We start from the raw sequence: 20862 nt of genomic DNA, 5'->3' as shown, positions 1-20862 counted from the left end.
ATGGATTATCTGTAATGAGATTTCTCATGCATCTCTGTGAAGAAAGAGCCAATATAGATTACTGTAAACTTTTTATTCACCTCTTTTTTTTAACAATTTTCAAGAAATGTGAAATGAAATGCCATAAAACTGTTTCATTATGTAAATTATCCTGTCAAGAATAAATAAATATGTAAATATCTGTAGTGCTGAATACGAGTTATTCCACACTCGAACTCTCAACACTCTCAAATGCATAATGCATTTTTACAACATAGGCGCTGACTTTTGTTTCTGCCAGTGGGTGTTTTTTAATTTTTCTGCTGAGTTATGCATCCAAACACTCTTCTCGATAAAGCTTTAACCTCTGCACATCAAAGTAATTCACATAAAACTCCATCATTTGCTCGACTCTATCGTTTTGCTTTTGAACAGCTACAGTAGTTCTGACTGTGAAGCGTCCACACTACAGTTTGACAGAACGGTACCGATGTAGTGTTATTTTGAGGTAACTGCGCTTGCTCGAGCATGCCTAAACAACTTCCGCTAAGAAAGCAGGGAAACACCCATTCAGATCCGGTACGTTATGTTGTTTTTTCGGTCTTTTTCCACCATTAAGAAAATAGTATGCAAATATTTATCATATGCAATACACTGGGTCTTGTAAATTTGTTTACTTGTGCAACATTGCAGTGACTTCTCATTTTGTCTTGTTTTTTGTAAACATTTTGTTTCCAGTTTAAGTTTGCAAAAAAAAAAAAAAAAAGTATAATTAACTTTAGCATTTGCTTAACATTTTCCTACAAACCTAATGACTATAGCAATTGATTGCACCTGTATCAAAATGTGACCACTTTCTGACATTACACGGGTCAAGTTTTGGTTCTGAAGATGTATTGCTTTCTTACCCTATACCGGTATGGACTGAGAAATGTATTTGTGCTATGCTGGATCTTTAGCCATTTTTTAAAAGTTTGATTTCAGGGCAAGGTTTTTAACATGACAGATCATTAATCACCTTTATCACACAAAACAAAAACCGCCATGGGGTGAGTGCTGAGCACCTGCTTATTATATCTCTTGGGTGCAGAGCACCCACAGAGTCTGCGCCTGTGTTTCACAATACTGCAAGTTAGCAAGTTAAATTGCACATTCTGTATTTATTTTGGTACCTGCCTGTTCAACATTTCAATTCTTAAAAAAAAAAGAAATACCGGTAAATTAAAAACAGTAATTTGTAATTATGAAATTCTGCTATAAATCATGTTTGCCTTACTTTATTATCTAGACATACCATTTTAAAATGCCTTCATCCCGTGCCACAGAGTGTATCTAATAGAATAGAGACTATTAACGCGATTGAAGGTGTCTGTGAATGGTTATGAATCTCCATTCAATGGACTCTGCATGGAATATTGCCAAAGGTATACAAAATGCATTGATATCCAACAGAAAGTGACAGACTTAATAAGAATCATCGGAGAAATGGGAAGGCTTTCTGCAGCTGGCATTGTGCCCTAGATACTCCCAGCCTCATTTAACCCAGTTTAAATAAAAAAAAATGTCACACCGCTGATCCACATTGGTGGAAAATAAAGTGATTTGTGTCTTGGCGGTTAAAGGGGGTATTAAACATGTTTCATTGAAAGACAAATTGAAGTAAGTCCCTGTCCACAAAGTGCAGTATTGTCTTTGTGTCACCATGGTACAATAGCACAAGGTGTAAGGTAATCAAAAGCACACTTTTTAAAACTATTCCAAGACGGTCAAACACACTTAATATCACTGTCAATGTCACCCGTCGGCTATTTTTTTTACTTCAGTTCTTTAATTTTGATCTACTATTACTGTAAGTTCAAAGATAATTAAAATAGATATTTATTTTGGTGAACATCGTTTTCTGGTGGCCCTTTAGCCTGTTCTTGATCCTGTTTTTATTCCTGACTTGATTCCAATAACCATATTGCAGGGATGCTCTTATCAATCAATAAAGCTATTTATTAGCTATGATGATTATTGAACTCGAATGTGCAATGCATTACAGTATTCAACCCTGGTCAGATTTCAAATAAATATTTACGAGTGATTTAAAAAGGTACACAACTTGCACTGTAGGGTTAATCATGTTTGTAACACCACTACATACATTAAAAAGTGGAAAGATACGTCTTTAATCCACAACAGCAGGTGAGATTTAGACCATTATCTGCAGTGTATATTTTGCAGTCTCACGATATAACAGATTCCAGTAATCAAAAATAAACTACCCAACAAAATGCCCTGCAGTCAGTTTCTCCAGAAATCAGGCCCCATCCTGGGAGCTGGAAGCGGTATTCTGTATGAGTCACCTGCCCAGTTCAGCACTCCGTAGAGCAGCTGCAGATGTTGCTCACTTTCTGGGCTTTCTCTGTGAAACAGCACCCAAACTTGCTCTTTTCCAGACTACCTGCTAACGTAGAGAGAAGATCTTAACTAGGGAGCCCCCCGACAAGCTGAACATTAAAGAGCAGATAGCGTCAGATGTTATTTTAAAAGCTTACTGTGTTATAGTGTTTGCATTTGAATGTTGCTTCAATATTACAATTATTTTTCTCTAAATCTGCCATTACCTGGCATTGAGGTGGTCTGGAGTATACTAAGTGCTGGGGCTGAATGATCCGCCTCATCCCACTCACATTTTGTGATAACCTTTCAACTTGGACATCTCCGCATGCTCCACATGTAAAGTGAGACAGATTTAGAGAGAAATGATAACTCACCGTAGGAGCAACCGAAACACTCAGAATGATAGCAAACACCATAAAAGAATTAAGGAAATGAAAAAAAGGAACTCAAATTTGAAATAGCCTGCTCCCTGGAGCCAGCATTATACTTCAGCCATCCACACCAGGCCAATAGGAAATCCACGTTACCTGGTGTAGGAAAACCGCTGAAGGCTCATATATGACAGTGAAACTACGTCTTGGTTGGTCCCCACCACTACCATCTCATTTTATCTTGACGAAAGCAGAGTCCAATATTAGGATGAAGTAAATAACAGCGACTCTCATGCAATACAAATCCAATTAAATTGAAGTTACTTAAAAACAAGGCCCTGTCACAGTGACATTTAATTATCGTTATTATTTATTTGGTTCAATACAATAAACCCTTGGATGTATATTTAAGCCTGTCCCCCTCTCTCTGTGTGTGAACAGGTTGGATATAGGCTCCGGGCAGTGGGTGCAGTGCAATGACGCCCCCCACAAGCTCTGTCGTTTCCCTGTGGTGGGCCTGCGTGAGGGCGGGATCTATCAGTTCAGAGTGCGAGCCGTCAACAAAGCTGGGGTCGGGCGGCCTTCCAAGAAGACTGAAGCTGTGACTATGGTGGACCCATCTGAGGCTGAAAGAGTGATGGGTATTATTGCAATTACTCCAATACTGGAGTTCTGGAGTAGCTCTTCACTTAATCTCTCACTGTAACACAGGCTAGATAAACCAACCTGTCAATGTTATAGTGAGAGCCGGCACCATGTTGCACTTAGATATTTACTTTAGCATCTTGTAAGTAGTCTTATCTTGTTTCCTATTTATTTTAAAAAGTTCCTTTTAGAAAAATTGCTAAAAACAATTTGGAATAAATAGCCTTGAGAATCTGCCCCCATAGTCTGTTTTTTTGATACAATGTGTTTTATATGCTCCCTGGAAAGCTAGTTGTTGTGCATTACTGTCTCTATAACTCTTTCTGGGTTTTTTGTTTTGGTTTTTTACAGTGATACAGCTGGAAAAAGGCAAGATAGTTATTACTAAAGACCAACTTGAAGGTAATTTGCATTTTTTTTATTTTCTGTATAGTTATATACCTTGTTATATGTTTGGCACAATATATAGCATTTTAGATTTTGAAACATTATGTAGGTTTTATGAATACTGTCTTTACAATCGAACAAGGACATGTGGAGTCTATTCAGTTGCACTTTAGATTATAAGGTGTAGATAACAATGTAATAACATGGTAATAACTGAGTAACTACAAATGTTTTCTTCTCTTACACGATAACTGCTGCTGGAAAAAGGTATATTTACCAGGAAATGACCATAATGCATTAACATGTAATTGTTTACAAGGCCCTTTGCACAGAAGTGCTACCGTTTATTTATACAGTGGCTGCCAGGAACATGGGACAGAGCTTTCTGGAAGTGTTTCTGGCAGTCATGAATGTAAAATAAGAAGAGCGGGATTGTGGGAGATCATCTCAGTGTTGAGCGGGATTGTGGGAGATTATCTCAGAGCTGAGCCGGATTGGGGGAGATTATCTCAGTGAAGAGCGGGATTGTAGGAGATTAGCTCAGTGGAAGTGGAGGTTGAAGAATATTGGGTGGCCTTCAATCCATTCAAAACCTCTACTGAGTTTTATGGGTTTTTTGATTTCACAATAATTTACTAAACAAAACTGTAACTAAGGACCTCAAATTCAAGGTTTTTTAAAGCGAGAAAAAAAATTGTATTTGTTAACTTTTCACATCTTTTATTCCCAAAGCCAGTTGCGCACCATCGGAATTGTAATCCAGGATTGTCAGTCGTTAGGGGCAGCAGTCGTTAGGGGCACCGTTAGGGGCAACAACAAGCAGGGGATTGGAGAATAGTGGTTTCCAAGGGCTTGCTGGGAAGTAGAGTTTTTTAAGGAAATAGACTACATTATATGTTTTACTGATTTGTTTTCATACTGACTGTAAGAGTTATTCAGTGCTCTGGTATAAGACACAATCACCTTGTGTTGTCTCGTGTTTTATTTCCAGGAGACATCCTGATCCCCCTGCCTCCTACCGATGCCCATGTCAGTGAGGTCAGCGGGGCCTGTGTTGTCCTGAGCTGGACTGAGCCAGACCCCAGGGGCCGGGAGCCTCTGACCTACTACATAGAAAAGGTGATACACCCTGGAAACCATCGTTCTATGAGCTCATTCTAGCTGTGAAAATGTTGGTTAATTTAGGGGTTGGTGGCGCTAAGCTGGTGTAACGAACACAACTTGTGACGTTGAGCTGTTTCAAGAGGAAGATGGGCACAGCTATAGAAGTTTATGGAGAGTTCATGATTGGGACAGGAAGTGTTCTGTGCGCCCCCCTATTGCTAAATCCTGCCTAATGCAGGATGTGGACAAATGGCTTAGAATTACAGATACAGCCATTAATCAACTTGGCTTTAATTTTGTGAGTCTCAATTAAGCATTAAGGTTAATCGGTCTTGAGCCCTATTTAGAGCCTCATGTCGCTAGCCACCAAGAACACTTGCATGCTGCCTGACTAAAGCTCCTCCGATTGCATTTGTTTTCTGATAAATTACGGAATCTAATGACAAAATCTGAGGTATTTTTGGTTTTTTTTAGATATTATTTCTCGATGGAATTATGATATTGTGTTTCCAGTTGTATTTTGTGAAGAGCTGATACCCCTACTAACTGTTTTACTCATGATACTATTGTTAAGTGACACACAGATTGGCTAGTTTCTTTTCTTCAGTCTGTAGCTGACAGTAACAGCTGGCAGAGGGCTAACTTGGAGATCCCAGTGCACTCCCCCAGATTCCCGGTTTTCAACCTCACCAAAGGAAAATCCTACTGCTTCCGAGTCCGTGCTGTCAATAAGTATGGAGTGAGCGAACCGTCTCTTCCCAGTGAAGCCGCCTCACTGAGAGAAACTGTTGGTAAATATTCATCTCAACCACAGAAACCCTATGCTTAAAAAATAAAATAAATGTAAAAGTACATATAGCTTGAAATGCCATTTAATTCTTTAACTCTTCTTTGCCTCCTTAGGGTGTTTGCCGTCATTCTGTCTGCTTCCGAGTTCTGTTGCTCCATTTTATGTTATGTTGCTCAATCATGCTTGCAGGTCTATCTATCTATCTATCTATCTATCTATCTATCTATCTATCTATCTATCTATCTATCTATCAGCCATGCAGCCATAGTATTTTTCTGTATTTATCAATTGGTCTATTTAATTTTTGTCACACAAATATGGTCTGCCCGTTTGGTTAATTTCTTGGAAACTAAAACTCTGAACTGAATGGAATCCCCAAATGACTGGCAAGAAATCTTTAATTGGACTGGGCTAAGGTTTAACATCAGTGGTCAGTGTTGGCAGGGGAGAGGGAGTGAGATCAATTGAAAACTGCCGATTATCCAGATCCCTGAAAAAATAATTAGGTGAACGAAGAAAAACAAATTAGAGTTGGCAGCAATGTTTAATTAAAGTGCACCTGGATGGTTTCCCCTCGTGAGATGTACTTATTTAATTCCTTTCCAGATATTAATTAACCTTTAAATCTGTGGATGTGAATTCAGACTTGTTGCTGAAGTGGTTCAGCTGTGGAAATAGGGCTTCCCAAAGGTACACAGCTCTCACGGAAAATGGCACTGTAGGACTATGTCCACTTAGAGCACCGCAGGATCAAGCTCACAGATGTTTTTTTGTTTATTTATTTAACTATGTTAGAACCTTTGAGTATGTGTCTCATTTCAAGGCAAGAAAAGTGGTACTTGTTTAAAATGCAACAAACAAAAGAGTACTCAATCTTGGCTCAGGATCTGACAGGGGGTGTAAATTCAGCAGAGGCTGTGTCACTTTACTATGCTACAGAACCCCCTACTGGACAGGCGCCTGGTGATCTTGAACAGACTTGCAGGGCTAGCCTTTGTCCTCTAGAGGCCAGTAGCTTGCCGTCCACTGTCGACCTCCTGTGTGGGAAGTTACTACGGTGAGGGAATGTAATTGCCCGTTCTAAACTGGGAAGAAAAACGAGGGTAACATTTTTATTTTAAAAAAACAATCGTTACAAGTACAAAAGAGACAACCTATGATAACCATTCAAATAATCACTAATCAGTAATTGCAATCATTTAAAATATGTATTCTTGAGGCATTTCAATAGGGATTGTGAAGGCAAACAGTTCAAACCTGATATACAAAAGCATGTTGACTGACGTTGGTTCTTATTTTAGGGATTTTAAAGGTAAGATCTTGATTAGATCTAAGTAAAATACAATCGCAAGTTTGCAATAGAGATATAAGATAAACTGGAAACATTTAAAGTAAACCAGCTTTCAAGTCTCCAGACTGAACCAACCTAGATTTGTATAGAGAGTACAGTAATGCTGGTTTTAATTTGCATTGAGAATAAATCTTGCAGCGCTGTTGTAAATAGGAACCATCTTGCCAAGGCTGTATGCAAAGCACTGTTGTTTCTCAAAGGTTTTATTTTTTTTAGATGGTGTTGTGGAGTCCAAACACCAAAATTACTAGTTAGAACCCCACAGTAAATGTTATCAAATATAATCCTTAAAAATATAGAGGATACACTGTCAATGCTGTAGGAGTACTGTGGTTGTTTTATGAATGAGGTTGGCTGGATAACCAATGAAGCCTGAAGGGGGTGAGTGGGTTGTCTATGTCCATCCTTGTGAGTGAAATAACCACAGCATCCCATGAACATTCATGAAATATTCTGTTTGTATAACAAGCATATGGAAACCAATATATGTTTTATATTAAATTAAACAGCTGAATTCTGAGAATTACGTTCCTTGGATCAAGCTATAGTTCACACAGTAGCACTGAAGAAGAAAAAGGTTGCATTTATGTAAAGCATTTGTGCACGTACAAGAGCTGTGTATCACACAAGGTGTGTTACATTTGAAAATCATGGTGCTGTATTTGAAACCCTCGTTTTAAGGGGATCAGTTTCTAAAACCCCTTGCCTCTGCTTGCTGCTGTGTTACAGTGGTGCCCCCTCCTCCACATGGGGTTGTGTCCACCAGGAACACAAACACCTCCGTGGTCCTGCAGTGGAAGAGCCCAAAGGACGTTCGGGATATTATTGGCTATTACATTTACTGCTGTGAGGTCGGGACAGACAACTGGATGACTGTCAACAACAAGCCAGTAACCTCCACAAGGTAAGCGAGCCCCTTTGACCTGCCTACCATGGGCAGCACGGAGAGCACCGATTCAGTGTGGCCAAGGGAAGCAACCAAGCACTTAGCTCTGTATATCTATTTCAACAGGGAGATACCACTTCTATCTATTCTAGGATGGATTTCATCCATCATGTGATGGGACAGCCCATTTACACAAAAGTGTGCGCTCTGATTTCTTTTTTAAACCTGTGTATGTTTCAAAGCTCTGCCATTTGAAATGCATGGCAGCTGCTTCTTTACCAAGAAGCCTGCCACAGCAGTGAGGTTACAATAAAACAAACAGGCTGAATTAAATTATTCATCACTGTCAAAAAAATAAACACACCACCAGAAGATGGCATTTTCTCTTTCCCCAGATTTATAGTTCACGGCCTGGTGGCTAGAAAGAAGTATGTGTTCCGGATAAAGTCAGTGAGCGCAGCCGGGATCAGTGATTACTCGGAAGAGTCGGCACCCCTCGTAGTGAAAACTGCTATCTGTAAGTGGAGAAAACTGGGAGATTTATAGGAATGCCATCCACAAACACACATGTGCATTAGGTAATAGACTCATACACAAAGGCTGTGCTGTGGGAAAGCCATTCACTGCAGAGCAATACAACCTGGCTGATGGGGAAACTTAATTTCAGGACCATCACCCTGACTGATAGGGGGCGCTGCAGTGTAATATTGGCAGTGTTACAGGCACTGACCCCTGCTGGTGAGATGAGGTAATGGAATAAAAGCTCTAAAAATACTCATCTAAGGGATTATCCTTTTGTACATGGGGAAGGACAATTGCAAGGCTGCAAAGTTGTTGATTCAAGCCTAGCCTCCTTGCTTTACTGTGGTCTTTCTATACAATAGCTCACATTAGCTGACCACAGTATTACCAGCAATGGCAACACAATGGATTTGGAACACATATTACAGTTGTCCGGATATTGTTCCACAGTGATAGAGGTATACTGCTATAGTACCGTAATGGATTACCAGTGTTCATTGATGCTTACAGTTGTGATAATATTGGTATGGAAATGTTACCTGCACAGCGGTACCATTGCACCAATGTCTCGTTTCATTGTAGCTGCCATTGCCCCTTTGTTACAGAACCAATGTGTCGCCATTGCAGTGCCACTGCATTGCCATTGAAGATGGTTTGAAGATTCAATTTTTCCACTGGGATACACCTACTGAGGGAAGCAGTGAAAAGCAAAGTGAAACTCAGATTCTCCCTCTGTCTCTCTCTCCCTCTGTCTTCCACACATGTGCACATTTCTAATGTTAATTTCTAGCTAATAGCAGCTGTTAAAGCAGACGCTTATGACCCCTTCCGGTGCATTAGAATTTCAAGTCAAATAGAATTGCAAATACCAGGCTGTACAAACAAACAAACAAACAAACAAACAAAAAGCCAACATGCTAATCGACTGCAGTTTTTTTTGTTTTTTTTTATTTCAACATTGATAATGAAAGTCATGTTAGTTGTGGCATCTGGTTGGTTGTGGTGTGCGGGGTGAGTCATACAGTCAGGGGAGCGCAGGTACAAATACTGGCTGGGCAAAGTTGCCCATCTTCAATGGGGATTCTGCAGGTTAGGGAGGCAAAATCATTGGGGCATGTTTTCTCCATGCATTCCTAACAGGAATATAACAGTTCCCTATCTGTATTTGAAGTGCATCCCATATTGTCTAAAACAGGCTCAGCGACTAACATTGAACACATTTTAAACTAACCATGATGGGTTTGAATAAAGGTTCTGTCGGCAGTGAATAATGGAATGCTGTTCAGATGCTCTCCTTCTAAACCCTTCTCCCCCTCAGCTGCCCCCTCCACTCCATCTAGCATTGCTCTGCTGAGCTGTGGGAAGAGTGAGATGGTGATTGGCTGGAGAGCTCCCAAGTGGAACGGCGGGGATGTAATCCAAGGCTACTTCTTGGACCAGGTGGATGTATCAGAGTCAGTTTGGCATGAAGTCAATGTTAAACCCATTGCAACACAAGTCTTCAAGGTAATATGACAGGCTGCAATGCAATACACGGAAGTACAGTGCAATACGAAGCCATTGCTGACTTGCCCATTGTGACTGAAACTACTTTCCATGTTGTAAACAAAGTTTGTGCTACATAATGCATGTGTTTCCTTTTTTGTGGCCAGTATTTGTAGAAACAATTCTATGGGTGCAATATGTTCTCTAGTAGTAGTAGTAGTAGTAGTAGTATTCAATTTACTGGTAAGCAGGCTTGTTGTAGCAGGATTGTTGTTGCAGGCTCATTTCTGTAAAGTGATTTTCCTTTAAAAAATGTTTCTTTTATTTCAATTTTGCTTGTTTTTTTGCCTTCAGTAATTCTATGTTCAAAGATATGCCTGTAGTGTAGCATTCTATTGCATACACTGCCCCGTGCTGTAAGAGACCGGAACTTCATCAGCTTCTTACTCAGCAAAGCCATTCCCTAAGGACATTGAAATTAGCTGACTTTTTTTTTTAAATTCAACATTATTTAAATAAGGAAAAGTATATCGCTTTCCAAACTTCCTGAATTGAATGCTTTTCTGTTGCTGCTTCTAAAGTAAATGCAGATTAATAGTGTGTGCATTTTATTTCCATTTAGAAGGAATAACCCCATCAACCTTCATTAGAAAATGGCTTCAACTGAAATGGATGTTTGTTTGTTTTTTGTATTTATCTGGAAATAAATTAGAATTTATCTGCACTTACAAGACTGATTCTGTAAGGAACTGGTTCCCTCTAGTGGCCATTTGCAAACACAACAACTAGTTCACAAATACAGGATAGTTTTTTATAATAGGCCTGTTCTGCTCCTGCAGACTCTCCTGCAGGGCTGGCCTTTGTACATAATTTAACATTCTAAATTGGGGAGTGTAATAACATTCTAAATAAAAAAGCACTATTCTCAACAACTTCAAAACATGTGAATCCACAGCTGAATTGAGAGCTCACTTACACAGACAGGTACGTTTTTAACGTCTGTATGACCATTTGCACCTCTTTTTTCAAGGTTGGAAACCTGAAAGAAGATCATCTGTACCAGTTCCAGGCTACTGCAATGAACTGTGTGGGAGTGGGAAAGGCTTCAGAGCCCAGCGATCCGTTCTTGTGTAAAGAGTGGACCATGCCTGAGCCTGGTAATAACACAGAGTGTATATCAGGGTCACCGTGTGGGAAAGAAACATAGTACTGCTAATACATCCGAATACTGTAATCCAGTAGTATACGAATATTGTGATATGCTATAAGGAATCATTTCAACACTCTTTTTGCTCCAAAAGGAAGTACTGTCCTAGAATGGCCTGACTGTAATATGATAAAGTCCTGAATCAATCTTGATTTAAAATAATAGCATCAAACCCCCTAGCATGAATGCTCCGGAAAAGGGCTTATTTAGACACAAGGGTATTGGAAAGGAGACATTTAGACTACTGAATATCATAAGAACTATATGATGATAGAATGTGTCCATAATGTTTGTAACTGGGCTATATCCTAGACTTTATTGTGTTCACCAGGATTTTTTTTTTTGTCTTTACCATGCTTTCCAAACTTACCTGTGCTTTACCATGCTTTCATATGTGCTTTGCTGTTCTTTTACCATGATTCCAAGTCATTGATGGTTTTTCTATAGATCTTTTTGTTTTCTAGACTTTATATTCACTTTGACGCAGGTGATTCCCATTGACATTATAGCAACACTATAACTTCCTGTGTTGCATTATAATAGGTCCCCCCATCTGTATATCCATGCATATAAAGGCTGTCCACAAGAGGCTGTGTGGGCTGCTATTACCGGTAACACAGGAAGTGAATGGAGAGAGTACTTTACTCAAACTTGTAGTGTAGTGGCAAAATTTGTGGGCTTCAGCTTTGAATGAAGCTGTATTAAAGCATTAACGATGCTCTGAACGGCTGTGTTGCCCTGGTGTCTAGGCCCCCCCTATGAACTGCTGTACAGAGAGGTTCGGAGGAAGTCCCTGGTGCTTCTCTGGGAGCCCCCAGTCTACACAGGCCAGAGCCCAGTCACTGGATACCTGGTAGATATTTGTGAAGTGGGATCAGACGAATGGAAAGCAGTGACAGAGGAGCCGACATCGAATACCTTCTTGAAGGTCAGATTTCTGAACAGCCATGATTTCCAGGAAATTGACAGATGTTCTCTGTGAACTCTATATGAATCCCGTTGATGGAGGCGGAGTCATTCTTACATTTTTATATATATATATATACAGGTGTATATATCTCTAAAGCACTGTTTCAATTATGAGGAAACTTGGTAAAGGTATTCATTAGCAGAAGGTAATGATAGTAATTATGAAGGCATCTTCTGTCAGTATTTCAAACTTAAAGCTTTTTCGTGATACTGATAGCACTAATTGAGCTGTGGCTGGGGTGTATGCTACTGACATACCTATTGAAATATGTTACAGGTTCCTGGACTGGAAGCTGGTAGAAGCTACATGTTTCGAGTGTTTGCTGTAAATGCTGCAGGAGTTGGTGAACCCTCTCTGCCATCGGAAGAGGTGAAGGCTGAAACCAAGCCAGGTACTGTCTCCAGTATCAAACATTTCAAAAAATAATGCCACTTAAAAGCTAGCTTTTTCTACAGCTCCGAAAGCCTTTGTCACTTTCCTGTGTGTCTTTAACCAGGCATGAAGGATGTTGAAATCGGTGTGGATGAGGACGGGTTCATATTCCTGGAATTCCAGACTCCAGAGTGGAATGAGTCTTCCGAGTTCCTCTGGACCAAGAACTACAGCAAAGCCATAGATCAGGGGAGGATCAGGATTGAATCAAAAGATGACAGGTATTGTAGGGAGAATGACTGTGGTTGATTTAATATTTATATACTTTACTTGCATATAGGGGGTTGGACATCAAGAAACATTGGGAGGTGTAGTAGTACATGACTGATTATTTTGTGATGTTGCAAATTAGTTTCGTTCACAGAGAGTTTAATATAGCACTCATTTTACTAGGCTCTCGGCTGGCAGATGATTATTTTACACAAAGAACACGCAGTGTCTGAAGCAAATGCTCCAGGGTTATGAAATTGCTTTTCAGCACCCCATTCAATTGAAATAATATCTTCTACTGAGCAGGTGCTATTCAAAGTCTCCCAGAGCATTTAGTATGGGTCGAGGAAAGCTTTCCAGAAGGAATTAGGGCCATAATCATTGAGGAATTATCTCATAACCCTTCAGATAAAAGTAAACACGTCATACTGCGTCAACGCAGCGGCTCTGCACCATATCGATAGTGTTATGGCAGGTGTCTCAAATTTTTTGTCCAGCCCCTTTTTTTAATTTGTCCAATAATGTTGAACCTAAAAAGCTCTGTTAATTGAATTTCAGGTCCAGACTTATCTTAACCAATCCATCAGAACAGGACCTTGGTCTGTATACTGTGGCCATGAGCGATATTGATGACATCTCCTCAAGTTACACTTTTACAGATAAAGGTAACCAATGGAAACGCATTGGAGTAGATGGAGATTTACATCAACTCTATTCTGGGCTTGAGAAATTCTTTCTGTTTTTTTTTCAGAGCTGGAAACATTGCTGGAGCTCAGCTGGGAAATCCGAAACCCGTGTAAGTTTCTATTTTGTAATACGTTTTTGCTCATTCTGCTCTGGGTTTTTTTTTGTTCTGTTTTTTGTTCTCAAGGTGGGGTTTGGAGGCCCTGATGAGTCTAGATCTTATCTTTTCATCTAAGGAAAATACAGCGTTTAAAAGAAAGAATGTGCTTTTTGTTTTTTTGTAGTTTTATTTAAATCCTAATATCTAGTCTGTAAAGTGAATGCTGACTTACGCTTACACAAATTACATAATAAATATATTACGTTGTAACTGAAGTCATGACAACATTACAATGCTATAGAAGTACTTGAAAGGTTGTTTTTCTGGGAGAGGCACATTTGACCAAATTTACTGTGGAGCTCCTAAAGGATGGTGGTTCTGTGCTGGTAATGCAGAAATAATCAAGGAATAAGGGAGACCATATCCCCACAAGACATGAAGCTTTACCAGCTCATAACAAAAATGTTTTCTGTTTATTTTATTAATATAGATTTTTAATATAGATTGCGTTGAAGATACTAGCAGATGCACTATTCTGTTTTGACTGAAACTTCCCTGCCTCTTGACAGTGATCGCTCTGAAGTCTAATTGGGCCGTTGAGGTGTCTGAGAAAGGAGATGTCCGCCTCTGGTTACAGGTTAAGAAGCTGAGCTCGGCTGCCGAGCTGAAATTAATCTTCAACAAGAAGGAGATTGCAAGCACGGCTGTGAGTTTCCACTTTACTACCAATGGACCAGCCCAGAAATACTACATTGAAAACTGAGAATTGTTTTAATTATCAGCAAGGGGGTGACTAATCATAAGGGGGTAAAATGAGTTATTTAAAGTCAAACGCAGAGCTTAAGTCTGTGTTCAGCTGCTTCGTCTGTGGGTTCAGGAGCTGCTCTTATGTTCTAGTTACTTACCATAGACATATTATGTAAAGGCTAGATCAGCCAGGTGTCTTTATATTAGTAAGCAGCAGCGCCATCCTGTGCACAGCAGTGTATTGCAACCAAAACAAAAGGAAACTCCAAAGTGGCAGATTACTAAGGGCTGGCTCTCATTTCAATGAAGACACTTATTAAAATATTAAAAGCAGCCTATTAGCGAAGGGGCTAGGCTTTGTTAACTATGGCGCCTGACGCTCAAATTAAATTTTGTTTGCATTTTAAGTTACGCTGTCTTTTTTCTAGACACACAAGATCAATTTTGACAGAGCCACTGGGATAGTGGAAGTGTTGATTGACAATTTCTCTGAAGTGGATAAAGGCTCCTACACAGCACAGCTCAGAGATGGACGAGCCAAGAATCAGTTCACCTTTGTGCTCATAGATGACAGTAAGTGGAATTGCATTCAAGAGCACTGCTTAAGAATACTGCACATGCATTTTAGTACTGTTAGACATTTCCCAAAAATGCTTTTGAATATGTTAGGTAAAGATTGCAGGGGGGACAGGTTAATAGTTACACTCTGGTGTACCTGTTGTACCTAGAGAGACCAGGATTTGATGACTGAAACAGAAAATTACATACAAAGTTATTCTACACAAGAACAAGGCATTGTGAAGCTGTCATATTTCAGAACTGTTCCACGTTGCGCAGTTGCTCTTTAACCCTTTCAGTCCTGAATTATTTTTGTGGAGCTGAAGAAGGAACCCCATTATTGAGTATACATGATAACAGGACAAAATAAATTGTCCCGCGAGGTTCCAACGTGATTTCCGATGGCATATGCTAACATGCGGCGCTAAGATAAGGTAAGACCTTGAGGTCCCGCCAGGACTGAAAGGGTTAACGTGACAGTAACATGAAATCAAATACCAGGTGCTGAGATACTTGAGGACGGGGAGTGTGAGTGGGAAATGCAGTGATCATTCACGTGGTAATCCTGTTTTGCAGATTTCAAACAGGCGCTGGCTCAGTCTGAGTTTAAGAGGCGTGACTGGAAGAGAAAAGCAGGTGAGTTAACCTAGTGGTCATTGACTCCAGCAGGGTGTCTCAGGTGGGGTAACCTCCATTTACAGACGTTAAACAAAGCAAAGGTACAAAGTGCCATTCAGTAATAAATGTTTTACACTGTGCCCCCCTTGTGAGTCTAGCTCTGCTGCTAGCAGTCTGGTTACAGCTCTCTTTGGATATTAGCACAAGTTAATGCTTTAGCAATTTAATATTTTATTACTTGTATCACTATAATCCCTGCTCTTACACATCACATGGAGTCCCCCGTGGAGCTTCCAAAGCATTTCTTAATGAGCTTAACATTTAAATTAATAAAACTCCTTTAGGGAAGGGTGCAAATATGTTTTAAAAGATTACAGTTTTGCTCTCATATACGTGGAAATATGCCATTTGCACTTTAAAATGAGCATGTCATCAAACAAACACACATTATGTACAATTAAAACGTAACTACAGAGAGAATTGGGTGTATAAGAAGATAAGTCTTTCCAGTGGATAAGATCCAAGACAGACTCAACTCCAAGTACCTGAAGCATCCTGTAGTTATAGCTCTTAAGCAAGTGCTTTGGTCTTCACTTGTTTTAGGTCATGGTTTTTCATTTTTAAAAAGTCAGTCAGGTGTATATTCTGCTCTGAGTTTGACTTCAGCTGAATTCAGCTTTGCAGCAGGTTGGCATCACCATGTCGTCAATGGAATCGTTATGTTTGTTCAGCCGAACTGTACCAGAAAGAGGCTGTGTGGTCTGGTGGTTAAAGAAATGGGCTTGTAACCAGGAGCTCCCTGGTTCAATTCCAGCTCGCTCACTGGCGCACTGTGTGACCTTGAGCAAGTCAATTAAGCTCCTTGTGCTCTGGGTGAGACATTGTTGTAAGTGATTCTGCAGCTGATGCATAGTTCACACAACCTAGTCTCTGTAAGTCTGCTAAATAAACAAATAATAATATCCTTTTATCACAGGATGTGAATGGAAGAGAGATTCGATTTGACCTGTAATATACAGTATAATACATATGTTTGAATGGGTCCTATTCACAAAGCTCTTACTCACTCACTCACTCTTCATTATAACACTGTTTGATTCATATGGTTTGCTATTCACACAACCTTTCTGATCTATTTATAGAAGGTTTTGAAGTGATTCTTGTGTTAGTAACACCAACACAACTACCCTAGGATAACTAATGCCTTAGTTTCAGTGGCTTCTACTGAAACAGAAATGCCAATGCACAGTGGTGTTATCTTTCCCTTGTATTACCAATGTGTTTCTTATGTTTAAGGTCCACATTTCCTGGAGTTTTTGACATGGAAAGTTACTGAGGATTGTGAACTTCATTTTTCATGCAAGGTAAATTATTACGTGGTTGTCATTTCCAGTATTCAATATTGAAGGTTTCCAGCCAGAGGTTATTGAATTCTCTCTCTGTGTATTTGCACCCAGGTCACCAATATGAAGAAGGAAACCAGTCTGAAATGGTTCAAAGATGGAGTGGAGGTTACAGGCGTTGAGTACAACCCCCAGACAGGAATCAGCACGTTAGTAGTAACACAGGTAACACACCTTTCTACAGTTCAAGGGATGCAGAAAGCGGTCCAGTCCTTTCAATCGATGCAATCCTTGACCGCTAGGCTTGGAGAGATGATTGCCCGATAGATATTTTAGGACGACTGAAGACTCACACATATATAAGGCTATTTGATACAAGAAGTCAACATCAAACCACTCAAATGTAGGGGGTTGATTATTTTATAGTATTGTTATTTCATAATTGATGTTCTACTTTTTACCCCTGATGTATCCTGGGTAAAATATCTTTGTTTATCCTTGAACAGAAACAAAAAAAAACAAAACTGTGATTTTTTTTTGTATCACTCTATCTCTCGGCAGGTAACAAAGAAAGAAGAGGGCATTTACAAAGTAGTGTTGTGTGATGAAAGAGGAGAAGATACCAGTGTCATTGAGTTAGTGGGTGAAGGTAAGAGAATAGGTGTTAAAGCATACCATGTGTACACATTACAGCATTAGTGGTATTTAGTGGTTATTGAGGCCATCTCAGAAGCTCAGCGAGGTTGGGCCTGGTCAGTATGTGGATAGGTGATCTCCAAGGAGAATAAAGTGTGGCTGTGTATGGAGTGGCATTGGAGTCTCGATAGGGGGCGCTCTTCCTATAAGGCCAAAACTCAGCCATGCTGTTAGGGGTGCTGTGCTTAAGACAGACTAGTATCGGATGGCACATTAAACCAGGGTCTTTAAAGAGAATTAGGAGTGTCACCCTTATAAAAGGTCACAGCATAGCCAAGTGTAATGAGTCTGAATGATAGCATTGTAAAGCCCAGTGAAGTATGGTACAGCATATTTTTTTAAAAAAAAGGCAGACCATGGTAAATGAATAGTATAACCATGGGAAACTTGCCAAAAAAAACCTGCATGTTTTTTATGGGCTTATCATATGTTGGCATGTCCGTGCCCTGTCCATGCCATGTCCTTCACTGAATAGCATCACTGCATAGAGAAATTTCGTTGGTCATGAAGCTGTATTTTTGTCTTGACTAAATCCACCCTTTAGCAGATAATACTGATAGTGATTTATTTCGTAATGATTGGGAGAAAACAAATGGGGAACAAAACTACACTGGTAAGAAGGTGATGTGCTGGAAACAGATAGCATTCCCTTTGTGCCAACAAGTTTAATGAAGACAGACTGGTCCCTGTCATGTGTGGCATGCTAGCAGAAACAAGGCAATTGAATCTGGAAAACACTTTGGGGAAAATGAAATGGATGTAAAAGGAAGCAGTCAACTTGTGTTTTTCAAGAAGTCCTTCAGGGCTGTGCTGTGTGTCAATGAGCCAGGACTGCTGGCATGACCTGGGATCTGACCTGTACATCCAGGTTTCATTGTATTGTATGTATTTAATCATATCTAATGCAAGGTAGGACTGGGATCTGAAACTCCACAGATCCAGTAGCTTCTAATGTAATGTAAATGCCTTTGTTATAGGTCCCTCACAATTATATGGTGTTTGCAGTCATTCGGAATGGTTCTAGGTTCTGTTGCCCCAATGTTGAATCGTTTCTGTAAATCTGCCTTTGAATCTGTTTGGAGAATCATAAGAGATTCCCTCATTCCGTTCAAGTCATGTGACAGTGTGACCATTCAACTCTGCAACCCCAACTATTCCACATGTACAGCAGGTGCGGCTGGCGGAGTTGAAAGGTTGCATTGCCACATGATTCAAATGAGGAAGTCCTGGCACTTAATGATTCTCCAGACAAGCTCAGAGCCATGTAAAGGCAGTTCAAAATTGGAGCAAAAGAACCGCTCGGAATTATTTCAAATGCCATAAAATAGTAAGAGAAATGTAAAGCATTTCAATTATATTTTAAGCTTCTTACTGTTAAATATAATTCAGGGACCCTCATATTGAACAGTCCTCTTGGGAAAGGAGAATTGTCCCTCTTGTTCTAATAGCCTCTATGGAGCTTTATCTAATCTTACACATCATTACCCATTATCTTTTGATTATTCTGGCTTTTTTTAATCACAGGTTATGAAAAAGTTCTTAGGGACCTTTCAAGAGCATGTGGTAAGTTATTATTATTGTTATTATTTATTAAAAAATATATATTTGTGTACATACAGTACAATGCACAGATTTATATAGCATATTTATATAGAAACCATGGGGATTCAAAACTGGTTTTACGTAAGTAAGCAGGTCTGTGTGTTTTGGCAGGCATGTTTTGTCTGATCCATCTCAAATTACTTTTCTTTGACGTTTCATGCTCAGTGTTCTGAAACAACGGCGGTTATTGATGCTATACACCTCTCCCCTTAGAAGCTATCAGATAAACCACCACACTCAATCCAAAATTGGAATGTTAACTTCAAAATCCTCTCCTGACACTGCTTTGTAATCCCATAGCACCTTCATTTCTTTTAAAGATTTAACAATTCCCTGCTGCACTCCAAAACCCACTATTAGGACTGTGTAGAGTGATAAAAAATATCCGCTGTCACATTAATTTGCGATTACTTATACCCTCAGCTCTGTCTGCAAGCCCATTGAAAATCCAGTGCACTATGCAAGGTTTCAAGCTTTATTGCTCATTGAAATACTATTTGGATTACATGAAAACGAGCTGGCATTTCAAGTAAGTTCTACAAATGTTGTGGAAGGTCAACTCTTGATTATTTTTGACATTCATCCGCATGTTATCCTAATTCCTTACATAGTATATTGTGTTTGTTTCTAAATGTCTCCTTATCAGAATACATAAAAAAAGATATTCTTTATTCCAACTGAATTAACCTCTCCTGCATGTGAGTGGTTTGGGTAAAACTGCATTTTGAACAGGAATGCTTTGACTGTGGGGTTGTGGGGTTCAGTTAATCCACAGTGAAATTGTGAATCCCACAGTTAAAAAAGCCTGTTTCTAATCACAACCAAATCTCGGTTATCGGGCATTACCTGTGATAGTTGACTAGGACTCTAGGTGGTTTGGGGTATCCTGTGTTAGGATTTTAAGAGAAACAAAAATATTGAACCGCATCTTCTATTAAGAGAGAAGAGGATTGATGGGGAAGAGAGAACAAAGACTGGGAGCAGCATACAGAAGGTGTGGATCGAGATCTTTAGCCCCACTGAGGCTAACAAGGGCAAATACACTCTGGAGATGTTTGACGGCAGAGAGACGCACAAAAGAACCCTTGACTTGTCTGGACAAGGTATTAATCAAAGGCTTGGTTTTGTGCTTGGGTGTTTTGTATTCTAGAGCTAAGGCCCAAGCATTAGCCAGACCTCCAAGCCAGGGTGGCAGCAATGCTGTAACACAAAATATTATCCCCAGCCAAACAGTATTTTGCATTTACAGTACAGTATTGTTGTCTACAGAGCTGAAGCAATAGGATATAGTTAAATACGGTCTCACAGATTTGACAGTGGGTACTCAGGTACTGTATGTACTCTGAATCCGAGCATTTTGTGTATTTGTTTTTGTTTCATGATGTGCACAAGTTTTGGGGGGCTACCCGAATTCAGCAGCTCCTAAAAAGCTTATAAAAAGTGAGCCACAACACTGACTATTTTTTTTTGTTCGTTTGTTCATATCTGTAGCTTTTGATGATGCCCTAATTGAATACCAGAGACTCAGGTAAGCGTTGTGTGTTTTATAAAAGCAATACATTTAATGTAAAAATTAAATGCAACCTTCACTGTAATTTACTGTTGTAAAGCAAAGTGTAGTAAAGCACAGTAATGCATGATAATAACAGATGGTAAAGCATTGTAAAAAAGACAAGCAAATGCATAGTATAAACTGTAAACGATATTTGGACTGTAGGGTTCCTGCTAATAAAAGAAACACGTTACTAACCTTATTATTTTTTTCATGCTGTAATAACACATGGTCAAAT

General features: G+C 39.6%; 1 protein-coding gene across 1 annotated transcript in view; it reads left to right on the top strand.

Annotated features, from left to right (window-relative positions):
- Window positions 1–20862, top strand: part of LOC117413823 (myomesin-3-like) — a 38564-nt gene that overhangs the window by 16219 nt on the left and 1483 nt on the right. The window contains exons 12-34 of the mRNA XM_034023165.3: window positions 3177–3376; window positions 3732–3782; window positions 4759–4886; window positions 5479–5662; window positions 7742–7916; window positions 8294–8415; window positions 9739–9926; window positions 10936–11062; window positions 11862–12040; window positions 12359–12473; window positions 12579–12735; window positions 13283–13389; window positions 13476–13520; window positions 14078–14214; window positions 14684–14828; window positions 15390–15449; window positions 16728–16795; window positions 16889–16999; window positions 17336–17423; window positions 18995–19033; window positions 19496–19601; window positions 20012–20175; window positions 20564–20600. Coding sequence (XP_033879056.3) covers window positions 3177–3376; window positions 3732–3782; window positions 4759–4886; window positions 5479–5662; window positions 7742–7916; window positions 8294–8415; window positions 9739–9926; window positions 10936–11062; window positions 11862–12040; window positions 12359–12473; window positions 12579–12735; window positions 13283–13389; window positions 13476–13520; window positions 14078–14214; window positions 14684–14828; window positions 15390–15449; window positions 16728–16795; window positions 16889–16999; window positions 17336–17423; window positions 18995–19033; window positions 19496–19601; window positions 20012–20175; window positions 20564–20600 — 2733 coding nt within the window. The remainder of the gene's footprint in view (window positions 1–3176; window positions 3377–3731; window positions 3783–4758; window positions 4887–5478; window positions 5663–7741; window positions 7917–8293; window positions 8416–9738; window positions 9927–10935; window positions 11063–11861; window positions 12041–12358; window positions 12474–12578; window positions 12736–13282; window positions 13390–13475; window positions 13521–14077; window positions 14215–14683; window positions 14829–15389; window positions 15450–16727; window positions 16796–16888; window positions 17000–17335; window positions 17424–18994; window positions 19034–19495; window positions 19602–20011; window positions 20176–20563; window positions 20601–20862) is intronic.

This window comes from Acipenser ruthenus, chromosome 25 (genome assembly GCF_902713425.1).
Source record: "Acipenser ruthenus chromosome 25, fAciRut3.2 maternal haplotype, whole genome shotgun sequence".
In the NCBI taxonomy this organism is placed as follows: Eukaryota; Metazoa; Chordata; class Actinopteri; order Acipenseriformes; family Acipenseridae; genus Acipenser; species Acipenser ruthenus.
The sequence above is the reverse complement of the archived record's forward strand: the minus strand, read 5'-3'. Positions and strand labels throughout refer to the sequence as shown.